Source organism: Diachasmimorpha longicaudata, chromosome 12 (genome assembly GCF_034640455.1).
Source record: "Diachasmimorpha longicaudata isolate KC_UGA_2023 chromosome 12, iyDiaLong2, whole genome shotgun sequence".
Classification (NCBI taxonomy): domain Eukaryota; kingdom Metazoa; phylum Arthropoda; class Insecta; order Hymenoptera; family Braconidae; genus Diachasmimorpha; species Diachasmimorpha longicaudata.
In genome coordinates this window covers 6,664,761-6,683,923 of record NC_087236.1, presented here as the reverse complement: position 1 = coordinate 6,683,923, position 19,163 = coordinate 6,664,761, and the positions used below count along the sequence as shown (strand labels likewise).

The 19,163-nt window shown below is 41.2% G+C and overlaps 2 protein-coding genes across 6 annotated transcripts; one reads left to right on the top strand and one right to left on the bottom strand.

Moving 5' to 3' along the window:
* The first annotated feature begins 2,984 nt into the window (after positions 1-2,984).
* On the top strand, positions 2,985-13,449 carry LOC135167915 (myosin heavy chain 95F). Of its 4 annotated transcripts, none has more exons than XM_064131628.1 (9): positions 2,985-3,115; positions 7,985-8,253; positions 8,409-11,102; positions 11,220-11,359; positions 11,518-11,565; positions 12,052-12,172; positions 12,242-12,359; positions 12,564-12,776; positions 12,894-13,449. In XM_064131628.1, the coding sequence occupies exons 2-9, from the start codon at positions 7,999-8,001 to the stop codon at positions 13,043-13,045; spliced, it is 3,741 nt and encodes a 1,246-aa protein (XP_063987698.1). In that variant the 5' UTR covers positions 2,985-3,115; positions 7,985-7,998; the 3' UTR covers positions 13,046-13,449. The 4 variants fall into 4 exon arrangements, with proteins under 4 accessions (XP_063987698.1, XP_063987697.1, XP_063987700.1 ...); XM_064131627.1 differs by having other exon boundaries at positions 12,561-12,776; XM_064131630.1 differs by lacking the exon at positions 11,518-11,565.
* Positions 13,215-18,603, bottom strand: LOC135167927 (fatty-acid amide hydrolase 2-B-like). Of its 2 annotated transcripts, XM_064131654.1 has the most exons (12): positions 17,251-17,425; positions 16,832-17,182; positions 16,200-16,379; positions 15,890-16,109; positions 15,096-15,313; positions 14,898-15,009; positions 14,678-14,835; positions 14,474-14,614; positions 14,278-14,379; positions 14,046-14,213; positions 13,748-13,930; positions 13,215-13,665 (listed from the first exon to the last, which is right to left on the bottom strand). In XM_064131654.1, the coding sequence occupies exons 2-12, from the start codon at positions 16,892-16,894 to the stop codon at positions 13,558-13,560; spliced, it is 1,653 nt and encodes a 550-aa protein (XP_063987724.1). In that variant the 5' UTR covers positions 16,895-17,182; positions 17,251-17,425; the 3' UTR covers positions 13,215-13,557. The 2 variants fall into 2 exon arrangements, with proteins under 2 accessions (XP_063987724.1, XP_063987725.1); XM_064131655.1 differs by lacking the exons at positions 16,832-17,182; positions 17,251-17,425 and adding an exon at positions 18,446-18,603.
* Between the last annotated feature and the right edge of the window lie 560 nt (positions 18,604-19,163).

The window sequence follows — 19,163 nt, the reverse complement described above, 5'->3', positions numbered from 1 at the left end:
CAGCACAATAAAGATATCTAAATCCTTACGGAGTCGCTCAGATTCCGTAAATGGATAATAAATGAAGGTAATCTTCTTATGACCAACAAATCCTTGAGAATGGCATTGATTACTGCGATTCTGATAGCCATCAAAGAGTATTGGATAAACGAACCGTAATTTCTTATTCAATTCGGTTCAATATATGTTCCTAAATGATGGTGGAACATCTGGTAGTGAAAAACTCACAGCTACCACCCGTGACTGGTTAATTATAGTGGCCTAGCCAATTCCACAATGGCTCCACATTTCCAATTTCAAAATGATGTCATCGAATGTTATGAAATGTTAACATTATTCATTGACTTGAACGAGGAATGCGCGATGTTAACTGGCTCGTCGGTATCAAAGATCGAGACTTGTTCGTGTATAGGCCCAGGTGATACCTTTCGAATAATCGAGCAACAAGACATCTATTAAATTATTCGATTCTTAATTTTCAACTATCAGTTGTTGAAATGAATTGGACCATTTTTTTAAATTTTTAAATGCACCTCAGAAAACAATAAGTGGAGTTTATCATGGCATCTCATTTAAGGGACCGTTATCAAGTTATATAATCGTATTTTAAGTTAAAAAACACATCAATAAAATTATTTCCTTCTATCAGTTTACAACAGCGTTATCCAGTTCATTAGGAGGACACGCTCTTTATCTCTGTTTTCAAGACGAAGAAGCATTCCACTGAAGTTTGACACACGTGGAGACAATTTTAAATCGGGCTATCATGTGAAGTGAGGTGTAAATCCATTTCACATTTGAGATAACTCGGCGTATCTGTGATAAGAAATTCCAAAACTCTTCAAATATGGGGATTAATAATGCCGCGGTCGATTAAAAAGAAATAGAAAAATGTGGACGAGCTGTGAAATCGTTGTTTCCATAAAATTGCATTTTTTAAATTGAATTTAAGTAAATATATCCTTGAACACGAAAATTTCACTATTTCCATCGACAATGCTTTTTAGGCATAACGAACTATTCCTCACAATCGAAAAAGAAAAAATACCGGTAGTTAGATGAGTCGTGTCGACAGTTAACGATATGTACGTGGGTGATTTATTCCTTTGTTGACCGTTACGGGTTTCTCATATTTGTCATAAACGCTGCAAAGAAGATAAGTCTCTGAGAAATTTTTAACGCTCACACTTAACTGAAAAAAGCGAAAGAATGAACCTTCATAAATATGTAGTTTGGCCTTTGGATATGATAAAATAGCTGTGAATTTCCGCATGCTGAATCCGCAATGTTTTTCCCCGGATGAATAATGGGAAAATTTCCAGGTAAATTACTTTTTTAAACATTTGCTTAATTCGCTTCATTCGGAGAATCGTCCTGGGCGGCTAATCACTCGATTTCATCGTTTTATTGGGCTGTTAATCAATCACTGTCCGAGCAGTTTGGAAAAATTCCGGGAGTCCCCTGGTCGAGTAAACTTTTTTGGTACATGGAGATATTGGTGGAGCAATTTGTGCATCATTATTATTTTCCCAGAAACCGGAGAGATCGTGTCCTGCCAGGTTTTTTCCTCTGAATTTCATTGTAGCCCGTCAGCTAGATATTTTTATGCTTCTTCAATCATAATAATTGTGGTAGTAAACTCGACAATGACGGGAACAATCACTTCAAATGAAATTGCATCAGGTTTTTATCTTTGTCACAACTTGCATCTGTGTGAAAGATTTTGTCATCTAGTGGTTGTGAAATGCCAGTAGGACAGGAAACTCCAGCTGCCGGGGGGAGGGAGGGGGGGGGGGCTTGGCCTGAGCGATTATTGAGTTTGTCTTCCCGAGTGCTGCGGTTGCGCTTCTTCATTTTATAATCCTATACGCAACTTAAATTCCCCAGTTTAAATTGAAATAGTCTAGCAGTGGCTGTTACTGCAGACATTTTCGAAACAGCTGAACCTTTCACCTGACACGACAGCTCGCAGCTACTGCCGATGACGGAGATCATTTACACTTATAATTTTATTTTCCGATTGACCTATGGAAATCAACGACTTCTTGGTACTGAACACCAACTATTCGGCGTTTACTTGCTCCGCTGGGTCTCGAGGAAGTCATTAACAACAAGAGAAAATTCTAAAGATCTTTCGAAGGCGGATCGGTGACGTCGCGGGATTGTGCGCGAAAAATAATGATCAGGAGTCATGCAATAATTTTTTTTTATGCATTCTTCTGCCCTCATTTGGCTTTCCTATCTGATTTTTAATAACTCCTGGGGATTATGTGGGCTCCATTGATTTTTTTTAAAGCTGTGAAGGATTTTTCACATTGAGTAATGTTTAAATTGAGGCTCCGCATGGCGGGTTGCGCGGATTTCTCGGTTTCCATGGGTTCTGCGCATACATGCGGCGTCATCGGCGCACGCAGGTGACACCATGATGACCGCCATTTGTTGTGATTTTGAAAAAATCGCATTCAAATTTGGGAGCACTCGGACTTGCCAGAGGAAGAGAAATTACTGTCAATTATTTCATGATTCAGTTATTCAGTGGAAATAGTACTTATTCAGGTGAGAATATGTTCTCCTCCTCGTCATTCTCTCGTCAGTTGGTAAACTAGAATAACTGCATTTTGTTTCAATTTTTTTCTTTATGATCTGGCGAAAAATACATTGTCTAGAGCAATATTTAGGACTATCTCCAGTTATCAATTTAACTCGGAATTTAATTCTGGAATTCAAATAAATTCTGTGAGGCTTTAAAACAAATTAATCAATCGCCAAAACTTTTGTGAAATCCACGATTACAAAGAGAAGAAGAACTTGAAAATTTAAAATTGAGTCGACAGATTGTAATTTCCCGGGGAAGAAGAATCTTCCTTGTCCGCGACTGAACTTCCTCATGAAACCATCGACTGGAAAGATAAATTCCCTTATCCCAGGTAAAAATCCAAGAATTTTCAATGCTGCGGCTCAGGCGGCGCTGAACAGAGTATTCACGAATTTCCACGAACTTCTCCGAAACCTGTCGAACAAGGGGGCCCAGACAACAGTCCACCGCGGAACTTCGCGCTGTTCGCGTAGTCTGCGGGTACAGTATTCACGGTTAATTCGATTCAGCGGTTGTCGGGTAAGTAAATCAGGCAAATGCCCTTAATAATTCTCAATTTATTCCCCGTAATTACTCCGGTCGTCCGCGGTACCGGTGATGAGCTCCAATCCACCGCGATTGCATTTCGATTTGATCGATTGGAACCGAGTTCATTTCGCGGAAGCGAGTGCTTCTAACACACCTGTTGAAGGCTGAAACGTCATCTCATGGACACTCCAACAGATCATTCATACGAATTTTCGCAAATAGTATTAAACAGTTCAACAGTTGAAATTTCAATTCGAAAACGTCAATAGGATAGACCAGAGTGCTACTCCAGATTTCCCCAGGGTTATTCAAAGCTTTTTTCCCCTATTATTGAACAATCCAATTCTCCACGTATGTATTCCTTCACCCATTGCTCTGTCGAGGTATTGAAGCTCAACAATTGACTTAAGTCAGACCAATAATGCGAGAAACATCAACGTGGACACCTGGAGTGTCGCCTTGAATGTTGTCTCGTCGACTGCGATAACAAAAGAATCAGAAAATCATTTATTTTCACTTCACCTACATTTCGCCGATCTACTAGTGGCTTTAATGATAACGCTCGTTTGATAAACGAGTTATCGCGGGATTATTTATTGTATAGTGCCTCCAGACATTTCACGGTAAGAATTCTTGGGTTTAAATTTCGAGTTTTTTACTGGTTTTGATAACTGTAAGAGTAACGGCCTCTGTCCATCTCTGAATATTCATTTTATTGTGAAGACGTACTCGGAGTATTCTCAACAGATGGTTTACCGGAGGTATGAAGTGGCGGAATGGCCATTTTCCGATTATTATTATGATTTAATAATGATTGATGATAAATTAAAAATATTTCTGAGGTGTCACGTAATTTTAACCGGAAAAATCGCGCGAGATCGTCATTAAATTCTCGAGTTTATATTCTAATCGCCAATAAAATAAAAATCAATTTGAATTTCCCTATTTTTTAATCTCCGAAAAGCGATGAAAGTAACACTCATTAAATACCGTTGCCCACGGTCTCATCGAGCGGAAAATTTATCGGATCTGAATCTCATGGTGAGTTTTATTTTTATCGTAACTCTGAGAGTCAAATTAACAGAAAATTTCACTTCCACTTGACACATCTCCAGTTTCTCCGGCATGAGATACTTTGAGCGGTTACTATTCCACCGATGTACGCGAATATCATCCGACAGTTCATTAAAATGGAGCAGCAAATTCTCGTTCCCGAGGGGAGTAAAATTTGAAAGAGCTAGAATTACCGTGGAAAAGGCTGATGGAACCGTGACCGCGGGTGAAATACATTATCGTCAATGGTATCACATCGCCACCTTGAAACCATCACGCGTTAATATTCCCCGGCTCGTCACAAGGGCCCACATGGCCATTCGTACTTTTTGCAATCTCACAGGGATAAGTTTCTCGGTGCATTCGACTGAGACGGTTAATCGTGAAAAAGAATTTAATGGCTGAAGCTATCTCCTATCATCTCAAGCTAGACCCACTTTCTCTTCGTGCAATCAAAAACAGAAATTACACACTTTCATTCTCACTACAAAGAATCGTAGCTAAAATAAAAAATAATGCCCAATAGAAGAAATTCATTGATCTGAATTAATGAATTTATTTATGTGCAGCGAAAGCACAATGTTGTCAGGCACAAAAATGAATTTAAAAATAATGTGAGCGGACACCTCATCGTTTCCATTGACGTTTGTTTTGAAGAGATTATCCATCAGTCAGCAATCCTGATAGCGTTCGCGGAATAGATATAAATTCATAGTTTATCTCATTCAAATCTATTTATGTCACCCCAAGGAGTATTTTCCATACTCGACATGTAGGCTAACATCATTCGACAATTGGATTTACCTACGATGCGTCAGTACATCATCCTACGCGTGGCCTTTTGCACTTCATTCATTGCACTAAACAGCGGTCAAGATCACGGGGGAGCGATAGCACCAATTAATAATACCTCACGATTGCAACGAGGGCATCAGGATGATGCTATCTATCTAAATAATACGCGCAATGAGCAATCACACTCCTAATCTATCGAGCCGAGCTACAGAGAAAAAAAAAATCCATAAAAATTAAAAAAAGGGAGCTAGAACTGATTGGTTTTGATGACTCAGGTCGTTCTATAATTTTACTCCAATGATTGAGGATTTTTTTTTCACCTGCAGAGGGATTTATCGGTGCAGAGTAAATTTCGAAAAATTATCGACGGCTTTTGCTCCTTATTTTGTAATATTCTGCTGTTGCATAATCAGGATATCTCACACGTGAATGAACATGTGCGAAACCGGTAATTAGAGTGATTCAATCGTTCGACATTAAGGTGGTGGAGGGGTGAAATAGCTGTATTTAAAAAGATAAATGTCAGAGGGACTCTCGGTCTTCCGTAATGGGTGTTCCACGTATTCAATATTGAGAGTGTTCCCATACCGATGGACGAGGGATAAAGACACCGATTGAAATCGGGCTGATTGCGGCAACATCGCAAGTTCAAAGCAGAAAAGGGAAGAGGAGTCATCGAGCCAAGTGAAAGGAATATAGATCAGCGTTGCCAGTTCATGATAAAAATAAATAAAAATATTCTAATTCAATTTTAAAGGTATTGTTAGTTAAAATTTACTGGCTTTTGTCGCTCAATAGACTACTCCCTTCAATTTTCAAATTTTGTACCTGCGATTTTCCGCAAGACAGCTGAGGAAATGACGATTGCTGTTGCATCCTCGCACAGACAATTTCCCAAGACAGGTCATTGTCCTCTGCTGCAACCACCCCATGCACTATTTTCTCTTGAGGATTAATAAAACATGAATCGTGTAGAAAAATCATTTTCCCCTCGATTGTCCGGAAAATCCCATTGGGACACCCGAAACGACCGGTGAGAGACCCATATGAGGTCTGTCACGAGACAATGTCATGGTACGTGCAATGGAATACGTCAGCGATCTTCCCCAGATGTAATTTACCTACGTAATCGATGGCTACAGGCACTGGTGCGCCACGCAGAGATACTCATGTGGTATGTGTTGTGTAGGCTGATGAACACCAACGAACACGGTAACAGGCAGTCCCGGGTTCAGTGGCCGTGACCAGGTGGGGTAAAATAAAAAGAGACAGAGGACCCTCTTACTTTCTCGCTGACTAACGAATTGAAACAAAAACTCACGGAAACGCCACCTCAAATTCTAAAAATATCCTAACAACATCTTGTGAAAATAATATTTGAATTGTTTTAATGCCTAATTACCATGGGAGATTGGGAAAAGCCACGAGTCTGGGTTAATACGGGGACAATGTTGTAATGGGAAGGGAGAATATGATTATCAGTGCGTGTCGCCAACAGTTTGGCGTATTATTCACCTGTTCCTGTTTCCACCTGGACGCGACAATTTCCCTTCAATTCCCTTTTCGATTCTCAAACATATCCGCTGTGAAACCCCTGAACTTCCGGCCGGACGTTCAAGCTCATTATCGAAAATGTGAATGTTTACTTCGATACGCGGGGAAATATATTCTGTCAAGGGTTTCGAGAGCACCGAATAATCGGGTATTTATCAACAATCGCTGCACTTTGGAGGTAATGAAATACTCAGCTGTTAAAGGAGAAGAATGAGGCTCATTGCTTTTCATGGCAAAAAGTTGGAGTTCTCTCGGTGCAGCTGTTCCGTGCAGTACTGGAATTAACCGTTATGAGGAATATTCAGAGGGATGCAGAGAGTCCGAGACGAGGAAATAAAATCAACATTGAAAAGTTTAAGGAAGCTGACACATAAACTGCAAACACGCGGTGTTCCTCCTCGTACTGTTATCTATCCCGACTTTCCCGAGGTTCGTTGAAACTCTAGTCTTTCACCGAGTCCCTCTTCGTAATATCAAAAGTTCACCACGCGTCTTTGTTCGACGTTGCGTCAGGTTTTCGCCAGAGAAGGAAAATAATTTTTTGTTGATGAAATTATTTATTTATGTTGCGGAAAAAATTCTATAATAATTACGAGGACATTCCTCAATTTTATTTGAACACATTAGACCTTGGCAGTGACATCCAAGTCAATGAATAAATTTAAGGAAGCTGAAGAAATGAAAATTCCGTAACAGATTGAAAATGTTTTTGCTAATTATTGCCATCCGGTTTCACAATCACTTGCGCTGTGAAGATTCCACATACGTGTCGAAAGTGGAAATTAAATACTTCAACATTCCGCCCTGTTTAATGACCCATGTGGAATGAGTATAAAAATGACGACTTTCATTCGCGCAATCCGGTAAATTCCCCTCAAGACCTGATGTCTCAATTAATTATTATTTTAATTCATTTAATTTAATCGCTCGGGCTAAGTGTCTCGAGGAATATTAATTTTTTAATTTTGCTGTGGGAGACAGCGCAGTTGTCATGCTGACGGGTATTGATGAAGAGGCCGCAGAAGTGTTGCCTTAAAAATCGATAAGATTTAGCACGATACTAAAGTCCTCATTCTCATTTTCGTGAAGTTATACGACTTGTGAGGGTCAAGGTATCCCCGGGAAAAAAAATATTCCCCGAAGACTGACTATTTCCAATGAAAAATGAAATTGGAGCAATTAATGTTCAAGGAGTGTTTCTTATCTGTTATCTCGATGACAATCCATCATCCTGACAGTCACTCTCTCCACGCCCCAGTCATGTCTGCGAAAACTGTACATTGAGACGTCAGATGTTCGGAATTTCACGAATTCCTCTGTCTGGCATCGTTGGGGCAAAACAGGCACATGACTCTGGAAAAAAAAAATAATTTCAATTGAATGAATGACGTATTAAAATTAAATTTCTGTTCTATTTGTCCCGGAACAAGAGAATGCAAATTATATTTTTATTTATAGAGATCTTAATCACAATGGATAACCAGCAAGTGTGGGTGCGAGACGCGACGGAGGGCTTTATCATCGGCAAATTCGCGGATATGGTCGATGGTGACGCACTGATTGTACCACTGGATTCAAAATTTCCCCAGCGCACGTGTCCGCTCGATGAAGTGTATCCAGCTGGCGAGTATACCAAAGATGTCGAAGACAATTGCGCCCTGATGTACTTGAACGAGGCCACGTTGCTCAACAATATCCGCACTCGTTATTTCAAAGATCGCATATATGTGAGTGCACTAAGCCCCAAAAAATCAGGGAATTAAAAATTCTATTACTAAAAAATAAAATAAAAAGGCTTACACAATTTTAGCGGAGAAATTTCCTTCCTTAAAATTCCCTGCGATTTTTTTTTTCGCAATCGTAACTGTTCTATCCCTTACAGAGTTATGTCGCAAACATCCTCATAGCAGTCAATCCCTACTGCCCAGTGAAGGACCTCTATTCCCCGAAGATGATCAAATCGTACCAAGGGAAATCCCTGGGCGAGACGCCCCCTCACGTATTCGCAATCGCGGACAAATCCTTCCGCGATATGAAAGTATTCAAGCAATCGCAGAGTATTATTGTCTCCGGGGAATCCGGAGCCGGAAAGACTGAGTCAACCAAGTACCTTCTGCGCTATCTCTGCGATCTTTGGGGGTCAACAGCGGGTCCAATCGAGCAGAAAATCCTGGACGCAAATCCCGTCCTCGAGGCTTTCGGAAATGCAAAAACAAAGCGCAACAACAACAGCTCGCGTTTTGGAAAATTCATGGAAGTGCATTTTGACAATAAATGTCAGGTAGTTGGGGGCTACATCTCCCACTATCTCCTGGAAAAATCGAGGGTGTGTCTCCAGAGCTCGGATGAGAGAAATTACCACGTATTCTACATGATGTGCGCTGGGGCGCCTCCAGATCTGCGCGCCAAATTGTGCATTACGAAGCCAGACGACTTTCAATACCTCAGGAACGGCTGCACGCAGTACTTCTGCAACTCGGCTTCCGAGAAGAAGCTCAACGATAATCAGAAGAGCAAGGACCACACGTCGAAGGGCTCCCTATCTGATCCGATTCTGGACGATGTCGACGGTTTCACCGAGGTCGACCAGGCATTCACACGTCTGGGGCTGACACCAGCGGAGAAAATGGACATATACACGATGGTGGCGGCGGTCCTACACCTGGGGAACATCGCCTTCGAGGACAATCCGGAGGACACCAAGGGTGGCTCGAGAATCGCCGGTCGTTCGGAGAAGGCCGTCATAATCACAGCCAGACTCCTCGGGGTCGACCCAGAGGAGCTGCGTCAGTCACTCGTATCGAAAGTCATGCAGACCAGTCGTGGTGGGGTAAAGGGAACTGTGATAATGGTACCACTGAAGGTCTATGAGGCCAGCAATGCACGAGATGCCCTCGCCAAAGCCATCTACAGTAAACTATTCGATCACATCGTATCGCGCATCAATCAGAGCATTCCCTTCAAAGCCTCTAGCTACTACATCGGCGTCCTCGACATTGCCGGCTTCGAGTACTTCAAGGTCAACAGTTTCGAGCAATTCTGCATAAATTACTGCAACGAAAAACTCCAGCAGTTCTTCAACGAGCGAATTTTGAAGTACGAGCAGGACCTCTACGCGAAAGAATCGCTGAATGTACCGAAAATATCCTACGCCGACAATCAGGACTGTATCGATCTGATTGAGTCGAAGATGAACGGAATTTTCAGCCTCCTGGACGAGGAGTCGAAATTGCCAACCCAGAGTTTTGCCCATTTTACCAGTGAAGTGCACAGAACTTGGTCAGGACACTTCAGAATCACGTTACCGAGGACCTCGAAATTGAAGGCCCACAGGGAGCTCAGGGATGACGAAGGGTTCGTGATAAGACACTACGCCGGTGGTGTCTGCTACCAAACTAATCAATTTATCGAGAAAAATAATGACGCACTTCACGCTTCGCTCGAGGGACTCATTCAGGAGAGTGGAAATCACTTCTTGCGGACGCAGTTTGCGAAGCTACCCACGCAAAAGGGGAAACTGACGTTCATCAGTGTTGGAAGTAAATTTAAAACACAGCTGGGAGAACTCATGGACAAGCTGAAGAGCAATGGAACGAATTTCATTCGCTGCATCAAGCCCAATAACGAGATGGTGGACCATCAGTTCGATGGGGGAAGTATTTTGGGGCAGCTTCGCTGCTCGGGCATGACGTCTGTCCTCCAGCTCATGGAGAATGGTTATCCCAGTAGAGTTCCATTCCAGGAGCTCTACAATATGTACAAATCGTATTTACCACCGGAATTGGCACGACTCGATCCGCGATTTTTCTGCGAAGCTCTGCTTCACAGTCTGAAGTTGAGTAAGAGAGATTTCAAATTTGGAATCACCCGGGTCTTCTTCAAACCGGGAAAATTTGCAGAGTTCGATAGGATCATGAAATCAGATCCGGATAATTTGCAGAAACTCGTGGCCAATGTTAAGAAGTGGCTGGTGAGGTCGCGATGGAATAAATTGCAGTTCTGCGCGTTGTCGGTGATCAAATTGAAGAACAAGATTATTTACAGAAGAAATCACCTGATTGTTATTCAGAAGACAGTTCGCATGTACCTTGCGAAGAAGCATCATCAGGCTAGGATCAAGGGGATCGTTAAGATGAAGAGCTTGAAGAGCCAGTTGATTAGAATGCACGAGATTACTAATCAGTTGCGAAAGCTTAGGGACAAGAGTCTCAAAGATATTGAAACTCTCCAGTCGGAGATTGACTCGGGGATGAACACAATTCGCCGGAATGAGAGGATTAAGGGGGTGGAAATAGACGCCCTGTGTACTAAACTGAGTAATGGGGTCAATCAGCTAATGTCCGCCCTTCAGGACATGGTTAAGCAGCAGAAGATTGAGGAGGAGCAGGAGCGGTTGACCAAGCTCCAGCAGGAGATTGAAGCGGAGAAGAGGAGGAAGGAGGAAGAGTTGTTGAAGAAGAAGGAGGAGGAGGAGAACAGGCGCAAGAAAATTGAAATCGAGGCGAGGAGAAAGGCAGAGGAGGAGAACAGGAAGAGACAGGAAGAGGAGGATAAGAAGACAGCACTAGCCCTACAGGTAAAAAGCTTTGACTAGGACAAAAAAATGCTCTTCCTCATGGCCAATTTTTTAAAATCAATTGTAATGGCATTAACGGATTAATTGAAGTGGAATCATTTGTCATGTCATTCTCAGGCTGAGCTGGAGACAGAAGCGATCGAGGAAAACCGATACCGCGAAGTACTGGAGCAAGAACGAAGAGACCATGATCTGGCTGTTCGTCTTGCTCAGGAATCAAATGGACAGGTCGAGGACTCTCCTCCACTACCCCGAAGGTATGCTCACTGTGTCAATTAAACATGAGAATTTTATTGTCAGTAAATAGTGCACACGAAGCATCGTATGATGATTCGAATAGTCGGCATTGCCAGACCATCTGTACAAAGACAAAAAACTCAAAATTCACGATCGAAATTTTATTGTAATTACACAGTGGCTCAGACTCGCGGGTTTCCACAACAAACAACAACAGGCTCATCAGGTATAGAAATATTTCCGGGTGTTTGCATCTGCATGATTCGATTAAGTCTAGATTGTTAATTAAATTTTCACTCGAGCTACAATTCCCTTAATATATTAATTTCTTATACTCACCAGTTTGCAAAGTAATGCTTCATATAACTCATGGCTGGCATTACAAGTGCCTGAGTAAACTCATTTATAATCTACCCATCATCTTTCCTACCCATTAATCTCACTTGAAGCGTTGAATTAATCATCATTATGTGTAGAAAATAATGCATGACTCTTGTGATGAAATGAATTATAACAAAATAATATCCTTACAATGTTGTAAAAAATTCTCCTGGCACTTTGAATTTCTACTGTTCATCGATGCATTTTGTTCTCATCATGCGACTCATCTCGATTAAATACCCAATCACTATGTTTTACTATTCATCTACTGAGTTGTTAATCCAATTAAACTTACGTGTCATGTTATTCTGAATCTTTGCTTCTCGTACAGGTCAGAGCAAGTGCGAAATCATCAAGCAATGGCGGCCAACAAGAAGTACGATTTGTCGAAGTGGAAATATTCCGAGCTGCGGGACGCTATCAATACATCGTGTGATATCGAATTGCTTGAGGTAATTTTGACTCTTTTTGTTGAGACTTGATTCACATCAGGCACAGGATAATCACTGTTTTTACTTCAGGCTTGTCGTCACGAATTTCATCGCCGGTTGAAGGTTTATCACGCCTGGAAGGCGCGAAATCGTAGGAGAACTACCATGTATGAAAACGAGAGAGCACCAAAGTCAATCATGGAAGCCGGTACTATTTTTTTTTATATTAATTAGTTTCCCCAGTACTTCCTCAAACGAGCTTTATTCTACATATGTTCTTATACAAAAACAATCACAACACCAAGAACAATATAGTGCATAAAAAAAAATATTGGAGGCAAATAACTGAGAAACATTGAGAACGAAAAATTCGGCCAGGTCCATAACATCCTAATTTACCCTATTGCAGCAGCTAAATCCCCACGGAACCCCCTGAAACAACAGATTGTTGAATCATCGCAGAGATTCTTCCGCATTCCCTTTGTGCGCCCTGGTGTTCCCCCACAACCGGAAAATCCGACCAGCATTGGGAAACGCGGTTGGTGGTATGCACATTTCGATGGACAATACGTAGCGAGACAGATGGAATTACACCCGGACAAGCCTCCCATACTTCTTACAGCGGGTAAAAAAATATTAAAAATACTTACAAACTTTGTCGATAAATTATACTGCTTAAGCAGAGAATTACGCGATTTGAATATGGGTCTTCATAATTATTTACTGAATTAACACTTTTCAGGTATCGATGATATGCAAATGTGTGAGTTGAGCCTCGACGAGACTGGTTTAACCAGGAAACGAGGTGCGGAGATTCTCGAGCACGAGTTCAATCGAGAATGGGAGCGACACGGTGGTAAGCCGTACACAAATCCTGGTGATCGTAAAAAGTGAAAAGTATTTTTCACATTTTCGATAGAAAATTCATTTGATTCAATTAATGAAACAGTGTTTCAGCTGTTGTAGTTATTTACAGTGATTTAGAGAAAGGCATCGAGCTTCCCATTTGAAAGAAGTGAATTATCGTGTTTTCGCATAATTTTTGAGTAGCATAATGAGAGAATTATTTAGAAGCTATTTATTAAAAATGAGAATTCAGGTTTTCGTCACATGCAACCGTGATTTTCGTTACAATAACATATTTATGCGGTATCCCGGGGCATGTAATTCTACATTTCACTGATACTTGGAAATATATTCAATATTAAATTATTTAAGATTTCGTTATTTACAAGTTATTGGAATATTCACTGAATGTTCAACATTTTCACAGAAAAATAAAAGAGAAACAAAACTTATATATTTGGTGTCAACCGTTGGCTCTCATTCACTCACTTATTATGTAAACATCAAATCCAATCGATTCGACTGGCCATGGGGGGTGTGAATCGCACTCTTGTTATTTATCAAGCAATTACTTCAGTGCTGGGGGGTTCTCGCCAGCCTCCGAAAACTCTCTCGACCTCACGGGCTACAGCTATTGTCAAATTATCTCTTCCAGCATTTCCCACAATCTGCAAGGCCATGAGAGGAAAGTGAAGACATTCCGAAATTATAAATGTTGAAATTATGAAGTGTAAAATAATAAATGAGAACCTGTAGTCCTATCGGCAGGCCCTTTCTATTCAGACCCATTGGACATTGTGTGACCGGAAGTCCAATGGAATTAAAAATCATCATGTACGTGGTGTCACATATTTTGTGGTAAATTTCGTAGGGATAGTGTGCGGCTGATGGAAAGGACGGAAAAATGAGAACTCCATCGTCACCGAGTATCTCCTGGTTGAGAGAAAAAAAAAACCGAAATATTTTTTACTCGGTCTAGTGCGTTTTCAAGAATAATATATAGACATCAATGTTATTTGAAAAAATTAAATAAAAGAGAGAATCTTACTTGAACACGTTTTTTTATGAGACTATTCTTCTTCTCGTACCACTTGAAGTGACTACCGGGTAACGCGTTCCCGAGCTTTTTCAATATTCCGTAGAATAAATTGGGAAAAGTGTGGGGTGACCTGAAGGTAATGTACCTTAGAAATTCGACAAAGACACTTCTCCACTCCTGAAAAAATAAGTGATAATTAAATGTTGTAGTGCTAAGTACTCCCGCATTTGAATGGGCTTACTCGAGGGTTTCCCCCCTTTTTATAGATGGTATCCACTCCATCCAGTCTCACTAGCATTGACGTGGCGGCTTCAAAGGCGTACGCCATCTCCGGTATCTCAATCTGAAGTGTAAATTACATCTGTCAGACCCGCAATTTTTTCCTCTTCTAAAGGACTCATGTCGATAACACGAATATGAAAGACTGCGCCCCATACCTGTTGAACTTTGATCCCCTGAACATTTTCCAAGTGTTTAAAGAACTTGCGCATTTCACAAATAATTTCTCCGTCAACGCTGCGAACCGCCGAAGATCCAATCTCCTCCATATAGTAGAATTTAATATTCGACAGTTGTACCTGAAGATTTTACCCATTAATTTCAACACTACGGACGATGAAATTATAATTCACTGAGTTTACTTCTTCATTCAGTCGCGCAACGGCTTCCTCGGAGCGCGTGAGTACTTTCAGGAACATACCGAGGTCCTCCGAGTACCTCACCATGGGACCCATCGTGAAGAAGGTGAGCCAGTCAGGATCATCGCAGTCCGGGTAATGCCCGTCCGCCCCAACCCACTCTATTTCAACAAAAAAGTTACTGAAAACGAGGGGAGCGCCAATAAGCGATCAATTAAATTACCTGGTGTAGGTTTATGCCCAAAAATCCCGCAGAAAAATGCCGGCAGACGTACAGACCCCCCAATGTCCGAGGAGATGCTCAGGACGGATGCCGCTGAAGCCACGAGAGCTGCCTTTAATCGAAAAAATTGAAGGCCTCGATTAGTCCTCAGCAATTTTTCTTTACTATAAAATCATATTGATATTGGTATTGACGTACTTCGCCCCCCGAAGAACCACCGGGTGTTCTATTAGTGTTGTAAGGATTCCACGTTGTGCCCGTGACGTTGTTGAATGTCTCCCAGCACATACACATCTCCGGGGTATTGCTGACAAGTAGCGGAATAGCACCTGCCTTCTTAGCACGTCTCACAGCGTCAGAATCGTTGAGTGCATGTACTGGTTCCTCGGTTCTCCGTCCAGCAGTATGACTCATCCCTGTTCGCGGACAATTTACTGAGTAAATACATGACCGGAATTTATTTGCACAAAAATCATGAAGCGGTAACGTGAGCCGCGGAGTATCACACGGAGAAAATGTCTATTGGTGTCTTGGGAATTTGTAGTTTTATTTTTGTCCAGTCGAAAATTATTCCGGCAATCACTTTCAATTGAAAGAAACTGTTCAAAAATTCAGGCTTCGTCTATCGAAAAAATCAGAGAGTAATTCCCTCCGAGGGATGGAGGAAGACACACTAAAGGCCAATGTCAATTAGTAGGCTGTCACCATTTGACCCTTTTAACATTCCAATCAACAGCGACTTTCCCTGTTCAATTTCCATTTCATTTACATGGGATTGAGGCCAGCTATTGTGAAGAGTTACTGAATGAAATAAAAACTTTGGTTTTTTTTTCACTTGTGCAGTGTCAATTAATTATTTATTTGCTCATATAGAGGTCATGAGAGTGAGTGGATTGCATCCGGCTGCAGAACAACCTTGGGATAATGTAGAAATAAAGGATTGTAAATTAAAAAATTAAATAAATAAATTAAATTGCAGTCGTCGCTCTCACCTGCTACTGAAATACTCTCCTTGACTGTAATTGGTACACCCAGTAGAGGAGTTTCGCGCTTCAACACCTCCTCTGGCTTATCACCGGATTTCAGGGAAACGTCGATCTCGCGGGCTTCTTCCAAGGCTGCATCGAATCGATTTTCAACGATGGCATTTAACATTGGATTCACGTCTCGGCATCTCTGGATGTACGCCAGGACTACTTCCTCACAAGTTAACTGATTTTTCACGCATAAATCGAATATTTGAGACAATGGACAGCTACAGGAGCTGGAAAATCTAGAAGTATCGGGGAAAAAAATTCAAACCTCTTGTTTACGGATTTTTGCTGCCAATTCCGTTGCTGACATGTACAGTATTTTATTTCCAATGGGAGGGCATCTCCTTTGCTTTCGGAATCCCCGGAGTCTGAGAATTGGGATCGTAATACAGCCCAGTAGAATGAGAAAAAATCTTATCAATCGTTTGATTATCGCGTTCAACACCTCCTGTAATAAATAATTGGGTGAATGAGCCAATTGGATCTATAATCTAATCAACAGCTGTAATATAGGCCGGCGTAGTCAGAAGATGAACTTTGCACGTCGCAGTGACATGTTTTTCCTGATAATTAATCGCTCATTAAGGTCTGTCACACACGCTGCTCTAAAGCGATAAAAAAATTGTAGATCGAATGAAATGAGTCCCTCCGCTTCTTCTCTGAGTATTGGAAGGGAAGAAAAAAATGTTGACGCATTTAGTCAGGAGATTATTAATGCATGCGGAAGAATTCCAACAGCTAATTAAATTTATATAGTGCTCGAAGAGAACAACTCAATAAAAATTGCAAAGCAAAGAGGAAAAAATCACGATATCAATTTTTTTGAGGCGATCTAGGTAGGAATTACTGACCGGCCGGAGACGATTGATTTTTAGTGAGGATTTCTCTTCGTGTACTTACTGAAAAATCATTCAATCGCATTTCACTGCAGAGCACCGCCAAAAATGACAGCTCCAACGCCATGATTCCGTCACGATCCTCTTGAATTTACTTTTACGTCAGAATTGGATGCTTTCCTGTCCTCATTTTCACGCTCACATACTCGAAATTTTGGAAATTTCACGCTTTCATACCAAGACGAGGTAGAAACCCGTTCTCCCCGTGTTCGTCCCGGTACTCCTTCAAATGAATGCGGCAAATAAAATAAGACCAATTATAATTACTCCAGAATTACGTTCACCGGTGCGTTTTCACATGTTGCAATGTCAACCGCACGTTTTAACCGAATCCTAGGAAAACGAGTTTCCAATTCTATAAAGAGGAAAAAAAATGAAAAAATATCACCAGTCAGACCATGTCAGTACGACCAGTTTGCACACCTCCACGTGAGTTTGTACTTAGCGAGTCTATAACGAAAGAAGCGGAGGATGGAAATAAAAGAAAACGACTTGTTAATTTAATGCTCCAAAATATTCGCAATGATATTGCGAAAACTCTCAATAACACCGAATACTCAGTCTCATGGGAAGCGATTGGTCGAGACTAAAGTCTGTCTGAGGACGCATTGGATACTTAAAGGAGTGACAATGGATCCACGTTCGAAATGCCTGGAACATGGTGGGGACCACTTAGTCAAACCTCTCTCGCCTAGGGTCCCGAACTCGGCCCCTTGTGGCTTTGTGTGGGAGTTGAAAGACTCACCGACGTGACGTCTTCACTTTGTGAGCCTTCAAGAAGAATCGAGAGGAAGAATATACGTAGCTAATACCCCGATAACATATTCAAACTTAAGAGTAGACCAGACATGCATTAAAAATATTGTGTAAGTGAAGTGACTGGAGAAGAAAAAATCTGCCCAGTATTTGCTCATTTGTATTTCGCGGGAGAGATCCTCAAGGATTATGCAAAAAATTATCGAACTTATGACTGAAAATCTTCGAAATATGTAGACTAAGATCGACACGTAACTTATAGAATTTTGTGATAAATAAATAAATTAAAATGCATTTACTTCGATGAGCTGAACCTCTGTCTCCATTTTTCTAATTAATTAAAATTTTTTTCCCATCCCTCTCCGTTCCCATTTGTCGGACCAGTTCCATCGCCGGAGATGGGCTCATAAAAACCGAAGGTCCAGTATAATTTCTATGTATTATTCATTAAATGCAAAGAAATGGTGGACTGGAAAATCATGATGATACTGCATGAATATGTAAGGACGAGAAATAAGTAGTTATCAGTCGCGCCTATTCGGACTATTCGCACTATTAGGAAAATCACCGTTGACATAATCCACGTGAGCACCGACTCGCGATTTCTGACAATGCGAAAATATGATTGAACAACTCATTCACTAAATTCCGATAATTATTTATTCGTATATGCCCATGATTAACCATGATGTCAATGTTTAAAGAGCGCAAGTGTTGACAAACATAACTATAACCGAGGAATTTCTGCGGAAAAAATGTTTTTCAAACTGGAAAATGAAATGAAAAATTTCAGGAATTTTTTCTGCCCGGCCAATGTATCAGCCATAATATCATGAATACGTGAACTCCACACAAAACTCACCATTTTATTAATTTAGCATCCGTGGTTCTCCCAGTGCGTTTAGCTAAGCCTATAAATCCAGACGAACTGATCCAAGAATCAATGACTATTTCTACTGTACCCACTCCCTGTCATTTTCAACACACGTGACATTTTTTTTGAAAACTCATCGGGTTCACCGTGTTCACATAAGATTCAAGCAGTGATGACTGTCATTCCCGATATAAATATTGGTATTCATGGATCGCTCAATCGTCCGCAATTGAATGCTCCCAAGAAAATTATTTAATTATGTCATCGCACCATCAGCGTTGCCGAAGCCAATTTTCTTTGAGTGTACACCCGATCCGCAGGTAAGTCTCCATAAAATGATGTCTTCCTTTCTCCAACAAATCGCCTGTTCACACACCTCAACGTCGTAAAAGTTGAATTCCCTGCTTTCGATTATTTGGGAAGTGGTGAAGTCACCTGTTACTGGGTGGAATGGTAAAAAATCTGGAGAGGTCTTACAAGAATGACACTGCTCCCTTAAGGCTCCACAGTAACTGAACTACTACTTTAAAAGTGGAAAATTAATTAAGCCACGTGCCACTGGGTCATTCGCATCGCGGGAAGACAACATTCATTTGGCTTCACAGTTCCATATTCACGTTTGGCGGTCATCATTCATATGCGCATATCACATGCTTCCTAGTTGTATTTTCTCAAAGAATAAGTAATTGGTCGCATTGTTCCGCTG